This window comes from Mixophyes fleayi, chromosome 1 (assembly GCF_038048845.1).
Source record: "Mixophyes fleayi isolate aMixFle1 chromosome 1, aMixFle1.hap1, whole genome shotgun sequence".
Classification (NCBI taxonomy): Eukaryota; Metazoa; Chordata; class Amphibia; order Anura; family Limnodynastidae; genus Mixophyes; species Mixophyes fleayi.
The window spans coordinates 142,687,625-142,703,234 of record NC_134402.1 but is presented as its reverse complement, the minus strand read 5'-3'; the positions used below and the strand labels follow the sequence as shown (position 1 = coordinate 142,703,234).

General features: G+C 42.5%; 1 protein-coding gene across 5 annotated transcripts in view; it reads left to right on the top strand.

Annotated features, from left to right (window-relative positions):
• The window catches only part of BANK1 (B cell scaffold protein with ankyrin repeats 1), a 348,964-nt gene that overhangs the window by 80,268 nt on the left and 253,086 nt on the right, over window positions 1–15,610 (top strand). For all 5 annotated transcript variants that reach the window (XM_075201122.1, XM_075201104.1, XM_075201133.1 and 2 more), the window contains one exon: window positions 10,537–10,678. In XM_075201122.1, the coding sequence (XP_075057223.1) occupies window positions 10,537–10,678 (142 nt within the window). The remainder of the gene's footprint in view (window positions 1–10,536; window positions 10,679–15,610) is intronic.

Sequence of the window (15,610 nt, the reverse complement as noted above, 5' to 3'; positions counted from 1 at the left end):
TCACCTATCCAGGGACTTCCTATCCAGTCGGCCTCCAGCCGCTCAGGTACCGCTGCAATCTCATCTGACTGCTACTGCTGAACCACGGTATGCATACTTCTCATTGACTGTGCTGTGTATTGCATATCTTGCTGGACTGTGTTTGGTTCTCTCTGGAGTCTGCTATCCGCTGAGTCTATTGCCATCATTGACTGTGTTATCATTGTGCTGGACTACTTCAAGAGACTTTCTAGATTGCAGACCTGATCAGTCATTTACATATATATATATATACCTATATTGTGCATATTACTGTGGATCGTGTATAAGGTGCCTGTGTATATCCTGTGTTGCAGTCTTCCCCCGTGCACCTCCTCACATATATATTCAGTGGTACAACTTGCTGATGTCAGACCACTGATCCCTGTTTCCGGTATCACCTGTTCCATTATCTTCTCACATAGCAGTGGTACAACTTGCTACCGCAGACCACTGACTACCTGGATACCTCCACTTGGATTCCATTCCTTCACTCAGACAGCGGTACAACTTGCTACCCGCAGACCGCTGACTCTCATCACCTCCTTGTTTCTGTTGGACATTCCTCCTCACTATAGCAGTGGTACAACTTGCTATCGCAGACCACTGACTACCTTCACGTGTCCTTGTCCATACAGTTCCTTGTGTATCATTACCTCATTATTACCAGTGTTGCTAGTCATAGACTTTCCTGAGCATCTCATCGGCCATCATTTCATGTTCCGTGATCACCCAGCTACCAGAGTACCCTATTACCATCTACATTGCTCTGGTAAGCCTACCATCTGGTGATCCCTGGGTAAAGACTCCTAGAGCCCGTGACAACAGGAGAGTAGAGGCGGTCTGGAATCCGGCAGCAGTAGCAGATAGGAATCAGTGGAGAGCTGACACGATAAACACAGGAGAGTAGAGACGGTCTGAGATCCGACAGCAGTAGCAGATAGGAATCAGCTAAGTGCATACACGATGAACACAGGAGAGTTGAAGTGGTCTGGAAACCACAATCGTAGTAGACAGGAATCAGCTGGAGCTGAATACACGAGAAAACACAGGAACACCTTCAGAGGCTCATGGGGAATGAGACTCCAAGATCAGGCAACTAGGTAATGATCACAGGTGGTTTAAATAGGGAGGGTTGCCTGATCATCCAATTAATTAAAAGCAACAGGTACTGAAGGTTTCATAAGGGCTGCACATGCGCAGACCCTCAGGATGGCGGACGGCCACGGTTCCTGAACACAGGAGAAATGGCACTCACAGTCCGGTGAGTGACAGTACCCCCCCTTTTAAAGGTGGACACAGAACACATGGAACCGGGTTTGTCCGGAAACTTGGAATAAAACTTCTTAAGAAGAGCTGGAGCGTTGAGATCTTCTGCTTTAATACATGAACGCTCTTCAGGACTAAAGCCCTTCCAATGAACGATGAAACGAAGAACTCCTTGCGAAATTTTTGCATCTAATATGTGAGTGATCTCAAAGTCCTCCTCTTGATGAGCTTGAACTGGCCGAGGTGCTGAAGGAGGGACCGAGAAACGGTCGATGATAAGAGGTTTGAGCAAAGACACATGGAAGGCATTGGAAATACGAAGGTTCTTAGGTAGTAGAAGTTTGAAACAAACTGGATTTATCACTTGAATGATCCTATATGGACCAATAAAACGGGGAGCGAACTTCATAGATGGGACCTTCAAACGAATATTTTTGGTTGATAACCATACACGATCTCCGATTTTAAGTGGTGGAATAGCCCGTCTCTTTTTATCTGCAAAAGACTTATATCTGGCAGATGTCTTCTTTAAACAGGTTTTGACCTGAGACCAAATATTTTTGAAGGTCTGACAAACAGTCTCTACAGCAGGAACTTGGGTGGGAGGAAGGGCAGGAAATTCCGGAAAAGACGGATGGTGACCGTAAACCACAAAGAATGGAGTTTTAGAAGATGATTCATGATACATGTTGTTATGAGCGAATTCAGCCCATGGAAGCAAATCTACCCAGTTGTCTTGGTTGGCTGAGGAGAACATCCTTATAAAAAGTCTCAAGATCTTGATTGACCCTTTCGGTTTGTCCGTTTGATTGAGGATGGTAGGAGGATGAGAGTGATAATCGGATACCCAAGGTCTTACAGAGGGCCAGCCAGAATCTGGAAACGAATTTCACTCCTCTATCTGAAACAATCTCGGAAGGACATTCATGAATACGGAAGATTTCTTTGATGAAATAATCAGCCAGAGTAGATCAAGAAGGTAAACCGGTCAAAGGAACGAAATGTGCCATCTTCGAAAATCTATCCACCACTACCCAAATAGTATTGCACTTCTTACTAGGAGGAAGATCAGTAACAAAGTCCATACTAATATGGGTCCACGGCTTGGAAGGAATGGGTAGTGGTTGAAGCAAACCCGCTGGAGTTCTGCGGGGAGTCTTAAACTGGGAACACAATTCACAAGCAGCCACAAAATCTCTGAAATCTCTCCTCATAGAAGGCCACCAGTAACTTCGAGAAAGAATTTCAAAAGTCTTGCGTTCACCAGAATGTCCAGAAAAACGAGAAGAGTGAAACCACAAAAGGATTTTCTTCCTAAGAGCAGGAGGCACGAGGGTTCTCCCAAATGGTAGCACCTTAGTGGAAGAAGCAGCCAGAGAAACACATTTGGGGTCTAATATAGAGTGGTTAGGACCATCTTCAACGTCTCAGGACGTCACAAAAGCTCGAGATAGGGCGTCTGCTTTTTTATTTTTTGCAGCTGGTTTGAAGGTTATGATTAGTTCAAAACGAGAAAAGAAAAGAGACCATCTTACTTGACGAGGATTCAAACATTGAGCAGACTGTAAATATGACAAATTTTTATGATCAGTAAAAATTGTCACAGGATGACGAGCTCCTTCCAACAAATATCTCCATTCCTCTAATGCTACTTTTATAGCCAGCAACTCCTTGTCCCCGATGGTATAATTCTTCTCTGCAGGCAGAAGACCCCGAGAGTAAAAGGCACAAGGATGGAATTTTTGTTGCTCCGATCTTTGGGAGAGAATGGCTCCTAAGCCAACATTAGAGGCGTCTACCTCTAGGAAGAAGGGAAGCGTCACATCAGGCTGTCGAAGAACAGGAGCGGAGGAGAAGGACTCTTTGAGAAACTGGAAAGCTTGAAGGGCCTCAGAGGACCATTGTTTAGTATTGGCCCCTTTACGAGTTAGGGCCACAATAGGAGATGCAATCGAGGAAAAATCTTGAATGAAGCGTCTACAGTAATTGGCAAAACCTAAAAAACGCTGAATTGCACGAAGAGTAGTTGGCTGAGGCCAATGTAATACAGCATTCACCTTTTCTGGATCCATCTGAAGACCAACTCCGGAGACAATATATCCCAGAAATGGAATCTGGGGCAACTCGAATGAACATTTTTCTAACTTGCAGAATAATGAATTTTTCCGGAGTCTGGAAAGGACCTCTGCCACATGTTGATGATGAGAAGGCAGGTCCTGAGAAAAGATTAATATGTCGTCCAGATAGACGACACAAACATATAACAAGTCCCGGAAGATCTCATTAATGAAACCCTGGAAAACAGCGGGGGCGTTACATAACCCAAAGGGCATTACTAAATATTCATAATGCCCGTCTCTGGTGTTGAAAGCTGTCTTCCATTCATCACCGGACCTGATTCGAATTAAATTATAGGCACCACAAAGATCCAACTTGTTAAAGATCCGGGCTCCCTTGATACGATCAAATAACTCAGTAATTAATGGAATGGGATACCGATTTTTGATAGTTATGGCGTTAAGTCGACGGAAATCTATGCAAGGACGTAATGACCCATCCTTCTTTTTTACGAAGAAAAAACCTGCTCCAGCGGGAGAGGTAGAAGGTCGAATAAATCCTCGCTGGAGATTCTCTTTGATGTACTCAGATGTGGCTTGAGTTTCAGGTAACGAAAGTGGATACACACGACCCCTGGGAGGAGTCTTGTCAGGTTGAAGATCAATCAGACAGTCCCACGAACGATGAGGAGGAAGACGTTCAGACTGATTTTTATCAAATACATCGGTCAAAGAAGCATACTGAGGAGGAAGTCCCGGTGAACAAGGTGAAATGGAGGATTGCTGTATCTTGAGAGGAACGACTTGAGAGAGGCAACGATGATGACACTCAGACCCCCAAGACGTAACTTGAGTAGTGTGCCAGTCAATCTGGGGAGAATGACGTTGAAGCCATGGAAGGCCTAATACAATCGGACTGGTAGTAACAGGAAGAATTAAAAATGAAATTTCCTCCTGGTGTAATACACCAATTTGAAGGGTTACTGGAGACGTACTCTGGGTGATGAGACCATTAATAATGCGTGATCCATCGATAGCAGTCACAGTAATTGGTATTTTCAAAGTAATCACTGGTAGGGACCATTGATTCACGAGGGATTTAGAAATAAAATTTCCTGCAGCTCCAGAGTCAATAAGTGCTTGGGACATGAAAGATTTGGTAGCAAAGGAAACAGTAACATCAAAAGCACAAACTTTTAATTTCGTAGAACATGGAGAGGACTCCAGGGACCCTAACTTCACCTCTATAGAACTGGTTAGGGCCTGGCATTTCCCGATTTTTTAGGGCATGAATTGAGCATATGAGTAGAATCAGCACAATAGATACAAAGTCTATTTTTTACTCTTCGGTCCCTCTCCTCTGAAGTTAATTTGGAGCGACCTATCTCCATAGGTACTACCGGAGTTGAAACTTGGCGAACTTGAGGACTTGAGCGAAGAGGTGCTTTATATGAAGTTGTTTTTTCAGACTCTCTTTCACGAAATCTCATGTCTACACGATGGCAAAGAGAAATCAAATCTTCTAGAGAAGTAGGTAATTCTTGAGTAGTCAGTGCATCTTTAATTTTATCAGAAAGCCCCTGCCAGAAGGCGGCAATTAAAGCTTCAGTGTTCCACTGAAGTTCAGAGGCTAATATCCGAAATTGAATGACGTACTGGGCTACAGTACGAGAACCCTGACGTAGACGGAGGATGCTGGATGCAGCGGAAATAACACGACCAGGTTCATCAAATACACTTTGAAACGTGGAAATAAATTTGGCACTATCTTGTAATAATGGATCATTTCTTTCCCACAGAGGGGAAGCCCATGCGAGAGCTTGTCCGGAAAACAAAGAAATGAGATAGGCCACTCTGGAACGATGAGTAGAGAAATTGTGAGGTTGAAGCTCAAAATGAACTGAGCATTGATTTAGAAAACCACTGCATGTTTTGGGGTCTCCATCATATTTTGAAGGAGTAGGCAGGTGTAGCGTGGAAGCAGTAGACACCTGGGATGGCACTGGGTAAACGGATGAAGGCACAGGAACATCAACAGTAGCTGTGATATTTTGCGCAGAAGTTCCTTGGGAGTCTAACGCCTGGCAACATTGCAGCAATTGTTGTTGGCGAACATCCTGTTGTTCAATACGGGTAACCAGATACTGCAGCATCTCTTTAGCTGTAGGTTCCGATCCTGGGTCTGTCATGACCTGATCTTACTGTCACGGCACTAGGAGTCTTTGCCCAGGATATCACCAGATGATGTTCTTACCAGAGTAATATAGCTGGTACTATGGGTCTCTGGTAGCAGGGTGACAACGGAACAGGAGAATCAGCAGATGGTGAGAGAATGCTCAAGGAAAGTCTATGACTAGCAGCAACTGGTAATGACTTAGATGTATGAACACGAGGAACCAGATGGACAAATAAACGTGAGGAGAGTCAGTGGTCTGCGTACAGCAAGTTGTACCACTGCTATAGTGAGGAGGAATGTCCAGGAGTAGAGAGGAGGTAGTGAAAGTCAGTGTTCTGCGTATAGCAAGTTGTACCACTGTCTATAGTGAAGGAATGGGTTCCAGGTGCAAGTAGATAACGGGGAAGTCAGTGGTCTGCGTACAGCAAGTTGTACCACTGCATATGTGAGAGGATACTTGAAACTGGTGCCAATGGGAAACAGGAGTCAGTGGTCTGCGTTCAGCAAGTTGTACCACTGCTATATATATGTGAGGAGGGGCACGAGGAGATGAATGGAATACAGAGGATACACGGGCGGCACACGGAACTTGATCCCACGATGATAACCACAATACAATAATAACTGACAAGCGCTGCTTGAAGTATACAAAGTCACTATAGAGATCCAGGTAATAGGAAACAAAGTCAATAGTAACAATAGCTTCAGTAGATGGAAGACTCCGGAGATGAACACAACACAGTCCAGACGGATATGCAACACAATAGCAAAGTCAATGGAAAGTATGCATACCGCGGTTCAGGAGAGCAGGCTGTCAAGGAGAAGTGCAGGGATACCTGAACGGCTGAACGCCGGCAGGAGGAGAGACCACTGGAGGATGGAAGCGGTAATCAGGTTGGTGCAGCGCACGAAAGGTAACCGTTAATCAAAGGAGCAATACTCAGGAAGCAGTAGTAAGTAAAACTGGAAACATGATGAACACGGGAGAGTTGAGGCTGTCTGGTATCCGGCAGTAGTAGCGGAGGCAGTGGAGGGGAGACACGCTGAACACAGGAGAGTAGAGGCGGTCTGGAATCCGGCAGCAGTAGCAGATAGGAATCAGTGGAGAGATGACACGATGAACACAGGAGAGTTGAGACGGTCTGGAACCCGGCAGTAGTAACGGAGGCAGCGGAGAGCAGACACGCTGAACACAGGACAGTTGAGGCTGTCTGGAATCCGGCAGCAGTAGCAGATAGGAATCAGCTGAGTGCAGACACGATGAACACAGGAGAGTAGAGACGGTCTGAGATCCGACAGCAGTAGCAGATAGGAATCAGCTAAGTGCATACACGATGAACACAGGAGAGTTGAAGTGGTCTGGAAACCACAATCGTAGTAGACAGGAATCAGCTGGAGCTGAATACACGAGGAAACACAGGAACACCTTCAGAGGCTCATGGGGAATGAGACTCCAAGATCAGGCAACTAGGTCATGATCACAGGTGGTTTAAATAGGGAGGGTTGCCTGATCATCCAATTAATTAAAAGCAACAGGTACTGAAGGTTTCATAAGGGCTGCACATGCGCAGACCCTCAGGATGGCGGACGGCCACGGTTCCTGAACACAGGAGAAATGGCACTCACAGTCCGGTGAGTGACAGTTGCTCACTTCCGTCCTCCTAGTTATGCCTTTGATGTATTACATCTATTGCTATTGTGAATATACTGGATTTCCTGGTCCAATTCTACTCACTAGGGAAGCCTACCAAGTACCTTCTTACGTTCCTATAGTCACTCAGGCAAATGCAGTCAGAAAAGTACAACAGTACATATATTGTAATAAAAACAACACTAGAATATTATATACAAACAGTAAATAAATGCCAGGCAAGTTTACCACATCATCTGTCCCTTACCCCACTAGCGTTACAAACACCTGGCTGTCCTGACTTGAAGACCCAAAGATCTGAAGATGTAGTCCATTAGTAGAGAATGGCAACTCAAACAGTCCCTCCCCTCCCCGAGAAGCTTCTTATATCCAGGGTCAATTTTCCACATTGCTTTCCCTTCCCTGGGCAAACCTCTGGCTCTCTCCCTCCTAAACATTGGTGAGTGCTGGATCAGGGGCTTAGAGGGGGGAGTGGAGGTGAGCTGTGCTTCCACAGAAGCTCCCCTACACAAAATGTCTGGACTAGTCCTGTGAAGAACAATGGATACTAATTGACCCCCCCCATCTCCAGATATAGGACAGCAGTCAGCCCCTCACCTGTGTCCTGGAACTTGATCCTTGCCCATAACCCAACTGGTTTCACTTTAAGACCATTGAATCACAGTTTCACTGCAATATCAACAACATACAATAAACAATATACAAATTTACAATAAGCTACAATGTCCCCTTATTCACATGTAATTAGACACTGCATTTGTACTCTGGTGAGCTAGGAAACATAACCAGGGCTATAAAAAAAATCATGTTGTAAAGCTAAACATTTTGTGAGAAACAAGGCACAGGCTGGTTGAGGAGATATCATGCTTGTTTCGTCACAGCTTTCTAAAATGATGGCATACATTCCTACAAAATTTGGAGTATCTTTGAAAAGTATAAATGGAAACAACAATTTTACCTGGCACCCATTGATGTGTTCAATAGAATATTGCATAATGATGGTATTGATGTAGTGAAAATTTTCCTTTTTAGGAAAGGAAAGTGTTCACATTTTGTTTTGTTTTTTTTCATTAGTTTGTGGCTTACATTAACAATAACCTAGTCATGTGCAATTTACCTCTAATTTTTCCCCCTCTTAGATTGAGTTTCTTGATTTGTTGTATGTTGCTCAGGATGGAGAACTAATTACAAACTATACATCTACACACTTGGTTATAACAGCGTCCCCCAACTATTACACCAGGGGTTAAATGTATTGACCTGCGCTTTTTGCAATTCGCGGATATTCGACTTTAAAGGCAAGTTTTGCCTTTAAAGCCATTGCTGCTTTAAATTTTCCTTGCAAAGTCGCTTTGCGACTTGCAAAAAGAGCAGGTCAGTACTTTTACCCCCAGTAGTGCCGTTGTCTATTGCCAATTTTTGGGTCTATGACTCAACAATAAATGAGAATTTTATTTTGTCAACAATGCAGTTGAGGTTAAAAGAAATTAGCTTTAACTAGAAGTTAAGTAGTGGGTCTTGTATTATTATTATTATTATTATTATATATATTTTTTAAGGTAGTTCTGCAGTGCCTTTAGGGCCTATAGACAGGACTGGAAAGGACCAATCTATGAATGCACTAAAAAGAAAACAAAAAGGAGGATATTTTAATTTTCTTTCACTTATTCACCAATATTGGATAAAATCAGTAATAGTCTTATTTTCCAATTGGGATATTCGCCAAAGTAATTGCTCATGTAAGTGACAATGCTTTGAATAAATTCCTATCACTTAGAAAAGCTAAAACACATTTGAAATCATTTAGAGAATAAAGAGTTCAAAATGGACAAACATGTCACTTGGCTGGATAGATTAGACGGGTGAGAAATCAAGTGTTGTTTAGGCCTTTGAATTTGCAGGAAATTAGCAACTTTTGTGAATATATTTTCTTTCACAGCAGAGGAGGTAATTGGGGAAATAACCTTTTCTGGAGGCAGCTAATGACACACTATTTTTTTTTATAAATTCTTAACACGTGTAAGCATAACATTCTCTTTCTCTAATGTGTTTATTAAACTAAAGGGGTTTGTTTGCATTTTCAATATATTGCACCAATTTTTGGAAATGTTCTGGGTTTTAATGAGGCATGTAGTGTTTTGAGCTGCTTACTTGCCTTGATATGAATTGCCATGTGCGTTGTTTTCCAAAGCAACTCTCAGAAAGTAATATGCCCCATGCATTTTGGAATGGTATATAGCTTGGCTAAATAAAATACTTTGATGGATAACATGGTGGTAAGTGACAATTAATTGAGTTCCTGTGAATGTGTATGGCTATTTTTTCATCTGTATACCAGCAGTTGCTTGCAATACTAAATATTCTTCTCATTTTCCCACATATAAATTCTACACGACTGGAATCCCCCTGTAGGAAAGTGCTCAGGGGGAGTGCGAACACTTTCTTTTTTGACAGGGGGCACTTCAGGTTTTGCATTACATAGCCTAACAATCCTGCCCCCTATCTGACAAAAGAGTGTGGTATCTTTGGAACTTGTGCTCATTGTACTTGGGAATTTCAGCACCATTGATCTTTATAGGGAAGCCTAGGACAATTATATTGTGAGTTTAAGAGGTACAAATTAAACTGTGTGATGGTTAGGTACAAGGACCCCCAACGGTTAGTTAGTGACCAACAAGTGTACAGTAAATGTTGGTCAAGCAAATCATTATTATTATTAATTTATTTATATGGCGCCATCAAATTAGTGCTTCATAGAGAATATGTAATCATTCACATCTGCTCCTGCCCAATAGGAACATAGTGTAAATTTTATAACACACATGCACATTGCCTTTTCTTAAACCCTGTATATGCATATACTCCGGGAGATGGAAATTATGCTGTATATAGTATATATATATCATATATTAAAATAAAAATAACATTTAGATTGCACACATTAGGTGACTCTCTACCGTAGAGGAGGAGTGTTTCGGTAAGCACCCAGCCCATATGAACCAAACTAAGTAGCTAACAATTTATTAAACTCGCTTGCTCTCATCTCTGCTGCCAAGTTAGTTACGGAGACTAAAGAAGAGCAATCTCACATTTTTGTAACAGTGTCACAACTTCTGACATAATCAGACCTGAAATGATGAGCCCAAGAAGCAATTGAAAGCTGATTACCCCTTCATTACTGGAGAAAGTAAACAATACCTTGTTTTATTGTAGTTATGCTTATATTGCTTAAATAGAAAAAGTGACAATTATCATTGGTTTAACACAGTTATTCTTTAAATTAAAAATACTTATATATAATTTTGATTGCCCAGTTTTGTAAGGATTTATTATTATGTATATTATAACACTTTTTTCTCTTACAGAATCCTGGTCAGCTATTTATAATTCTGCCAGATGAAATGCCAAACAATTCAGACATAGAGGTTAAATTCTCTACAGAAAATCAGATTATTAGGAGAAAAGCAATGCGGTGCAATCAAAAGATAATATGTCTGACGGCTCTTGGTAAGGAACAAATCAAAAATATCAAAAAGTATTGTGAGGTTTATTTTTTTTTATTATGCATTAAAATATACATAATAAATAATAGTACTCATATACATAGCTGTTACAAATGTACACCTCTTTCCCAACTTTTACTTCATATGTAGTGTGGTCCTCTCCCATTATACATCTTCTGACATTATCTAAATATTTCATGTGATTATAGTATGACTAGACTGTTTATCAGGCTAAATGACATTTTTACATAATATGATAACAAAACAATAATAATGCAACAAAACAAATACTAAGGTGTGCCAGCACAGTCAATATTCGGCTGTATTGAAAATGATTTGAATTGTTTTCCTGGTAGAATATGCGATCAAAGGATGACCACTATCAGTTTGTGTCTGTGGTCACCAGAACACATTTATAAGTCACAATTAAGCCGGTCAGACAAAGACTCTCACATTGGAAGATGTGTGAGGTCGTCTGCTGAGCTACAAGTGACACATGAAAGCCAGGATCTGTTGAATTTGGTCCTTCATATGTGTGTCACGTAGCTCACAGATCTGGTTGCTGCAGCATTTATGGCAAGTTTAAAACAGCACACAAAATAATGGACAAGCTGTGGTGGAATTTAATACTGTACATCTGATTTTCACACAACAGCTAAAAGAAGGTTACTGATCAAACCGAGGAAAACCAAGTCCAGCTAAACAAGTACAAACTTATATAGAGGTACAATTAACACAAAGATATTTCTTTGTTGGTTTGATAGGAGACTCACTTGCATCACTGATCTGTTCTATAGGAAGGTCTTGCTCCTTTTACTATTAAATCAGTGCTCGAAGTGTGTCGGTATAAGATGGTATGTCATATCGGCACTTCTAAACTGGAACTGTCCTCAACAATCTGCAAGCAAGCAAGTATGTTGCTAGCAGACAGTATCCAGTTCCAGGGTTCTGATGATTGTTTTTTTTTTTTGGTGGAGGGGCAAGGTTGTTGCGGGGCTGTGGCGGTGTTGCAGTGAGTTGCGCAGGAGGGGGCTGCCGCGAGTTGGGGGAGGGGTAGTGCTGCGGAGCACAGATCGTGGCTGGTACTTTGACAGAGACATCTGTGCAGGGGCTGGCTGGGCAAATAACAACTGTTTTGCTAGGTGGCTGGCCTCTCCTCGCGGACCAGCCACCTCCTCTCAGATCCATACATTCCGTTCCCACCTTCCTCACTCCCTCCCCTATGTGTGACCTGCTCGGTGACAGGTCACAGGCTCACGTGACAGATGCCGCCCCATGTGTGAAGAGAAAGAAGATTGCACAGCGCGCAGCTGTAACAAGATAAATTGAGGGGGTAGTATATTAATATAATATGTGAGTGTGAGGGGCCAGTGTATTTATATTATGTGTGTGAGTGTGAGGGGCCAATGTATTTATATGTTGTGTGTGAGGGGCCAGTGAACCTATATTATGTGTGTGTGTGTGTGTGTGTGTGTGTGTGTGTTTATGTGTGTGTGTGTGTGTGTGTGTGTGTGTGTGTGTGTGTGTGTGTGTGTGTGTGAGGTGCCAGTGTATGTATATTATGTGTGAGTGTGAGGGGCAGTGTATTTATATTATGTGTAATGGTGGAGTGCAGGTGGGGGCTAATTATTGGGTGCTATTTTATTTGTGGGGTGATGGTGGGGCAATTTAATTTAATAGTGGAACCTATCAATTTAAGATGCTGTGATTGGACCTTTCATTTAATGCTGGGGTGGTTTGGGAGCTATTAATTGAATGTGGGGCTGTTTGGGGAAAATGAGGTGTATTCATTAAATATGATTATGAATTATGAATTATTTAATGTCTGGGATGGTTGTGGGAAATGATTATATTTATTAAACGTAAATGAAATTTAATTTATTGCTGGGGCTGTTTGGAGGGAGGTAAATAGGTCTATTTTTAAAATGTGTATGCTATTAATTTAATGTTGGGGCTGGAGGGAGGCCTGATTATAAAACGTGGGAGCTGTATTGGGGGCCGGTTGGATATTTCTAAATTTCATGTACCCATTTTTTTTCCAAATAGGGTCCCCAACATTCCAGGATCCAGGCATGCAGCAACTTATCTAAAGATACCAGCAGCCACAGGTGGTGAAACTGACAAGAACAGGTAGGAGAGAGCAGGATAGTCTGCCAACTGTCCTGAATCGGGTGGGATTTATATTATGAGGAGATCTGACTTGTTTAAATGCTGTACTATGGGATTCCTGCAGAAGACTGACATGAAAAAGTGCTGGAATGTAATAATCCATGTTAATATGTTTCTGTAGGTAGAGGGCTACATTCAGTAACTGTAGTGCGGACGGTCTGGGACGTGGTAGCAATAGGACACTGCTGTTTTTTTATTACTGGGCTTGAGCTGCAGCTTCTTGACATGTTAATTATGTTTTATGAAGACTGATAAAAAAAAATTGAATAAACAGTCAGGGCATAGCATCTCCAGGAATTTTCATTGATGAAGTTGATAAGGAGGATATATCCTGTTCCCTTGGCATTTGGGATGGATATGCCAACAAAACACGAAAACAATCTGAAAAAATAAATGTTGCATTCCTAAATGCACCAACAAAGAATTCTTGCAAATTTTATTACCCTGCCAGAAATTTGAAGAAAACTGCTCTCGATGCATAATATAAAAAGACAAGAGAAAAAACACATTTCCTAAAACCCACACTCAAGCAAAATAATCATGTATAAATGTATTCTGGTACTGCACCTTATACATTGAAGCATTTACTACGTACCCATTTTAACATTTGAAAGATTTAAAACTGAACCTGGTCACTCTAAGACAAACATCTCATGGTGCTCAGGTTAATCCCCATTTGTGTCAGAGCATTCACACAAAGGTTTAAAACAGTGATTTCTAACCTATTATGCAATCATGACGCATCAGTGTGAAACACAAAATGCTCCAGACACATAAGTATACAATATGTAGGAAAACAAATAATAATTCAAATTAATTCGTTTGGTGGAAGAGGAAGAAATCTAGAGGACCATTTGAATGAGACAAACAGGCTTCCAGAAGCTCACAATCAAATTTTGCAGTCTGCAGCAACTAATACACCCTGTTAATGACAGTGTTTGGCTAAATGCAAAGGGTGGAGGGATTCCAGCCCCTTTAAAAACTCCATATCTAATTAAATACTTTTAGGCAAAAAATGACTAGCCTAATACTACAACAGATAGATATGGAAACAGCGGTGTGCCTAGCCATTCTACAGCCTAAGGTGGAAATTAAACTTTGCCCTGTTATACTTTACATACAATAAACCACCTACATTTATTATTTTAGCTTATGTTTTTTTTTTGCTCTCTACACTGTCCTGCCTGCTAAAACCTGCTGCCTGAGCCAAGAGCCTAAGTTTGCATCATCATAGCCAGGGCTGCCAAGAGGAATTCAGGGCCCCGGTACAACAAATTCATGGGGCCCCCCTCATAGTTGAGTATGGTAAAAAAAATTGCGCAGTTTTTCGGAGGTTTGGTCATGCATTGGGGCGTTGCAAATGCGCCATTGGGGCGTGGCTAACACATCAAAATCACTAGCCTCTCAATTCGCCCGAGCGTCACATATGTCCAAGCACTCCTGACTTTCAGGACATCTAGCACCAAAGTGTAGTATAGAAAAAATGCAGTGTGTACACAAAGAGTTAAGTCTTGGCCTCCACCTTACATTGGGCACAACACTCACCAAAAATTTACATTGTCCCTACTAGAATTACAACATTTCACATACTGTCCTGCTCTCTCCTACCTGTTCTTCTCACTTTCACCACCTGTTGCTGCATGTTTCTTTAGTTGCGGCTTGTCTGGATCCTGGAATGCTTGGGGTCCTATTTGGAAAAAAATAGCTACATTTAGATAATTCCAAACAACCCTGGCATTAAATCAATACCATCCACGATTAATATTTAGGCCTTCCTCCAGCTCCAATATTACAATAATGTGCCCTATCATCATCGCCATGCCTTATGATCACACTGCGCCCTCCATGCTGCTTTTGCCCCTTCATCTGGCTCCCCTTCATCACACTATAGTATGCTGCTCCCCCCCTTTTTCAATCCCACTGTGCCATGACTCCCCCCTTTTTAACCCCACTGTACCATGCTGCCCACCATTTTTTAACCCCACTGTGCCATGCTGACCCGTTTTTTAACCCCACTGTGCCATGCTGCCCCGTTTTTTAACCCCTCTGTGCCCCCCCTCATTTTTTAACCCCTCTGTCATGCTGCCCCCCGTTTTTTAACCCCTCTGTGCCCCCCTCATTTTTTAACCGCTCTGTCATGCTGCCTCCCCGTTTTTTAACCCCTCTGTGCCACCCCCCTCATTTTTTAACCCCTCTGTCATGCTGCCCCCCCCCCCCATTTTTTAACCCCTCAGTCATGCTGCCCCCCAACCCCCCACCCCCCCCCGTTTTTTAACCCCTCTGTGCCCCCCCTCGTTTTCCTCCCTTCACTTACCTTTTCTCCTTTCTTGGTCTTCTCTGCTGCTCTGTGCTCCATTGCTCCAGACTGACTGAATGCTGGGCATGACATGATGACATCACACCCGGCATTCAGACAGTCTGAATGAAGCACAGAGCAGCAGAGAGGAGGGATGCCGGCTCCGCAATCAGGTGAGTATGGTTTGGTTCTTTTTAAACTAGCCTGCTCCCCCCACCAACGACCGAGCCCCCCCCCCCCGCCGCAAAAAAAGAAGTGAAAAAAAAAGAAAGAGAAAAAAAAAACGTTTTGAAAAATAAAAAAAATCAGCAGCGCAAGGGCCCGGGCCGGGCCCCCTGACATGCCCAGGCCCGGGTAATTAGTACCCGCCCCCCCCCCCTCTCGGCGGCCCTGATCATAGCACACTCATGCCTAATAGGTACATTACATGAGTTCCTTGCTAGAATTAACATTCATACATGTCACTTCCAA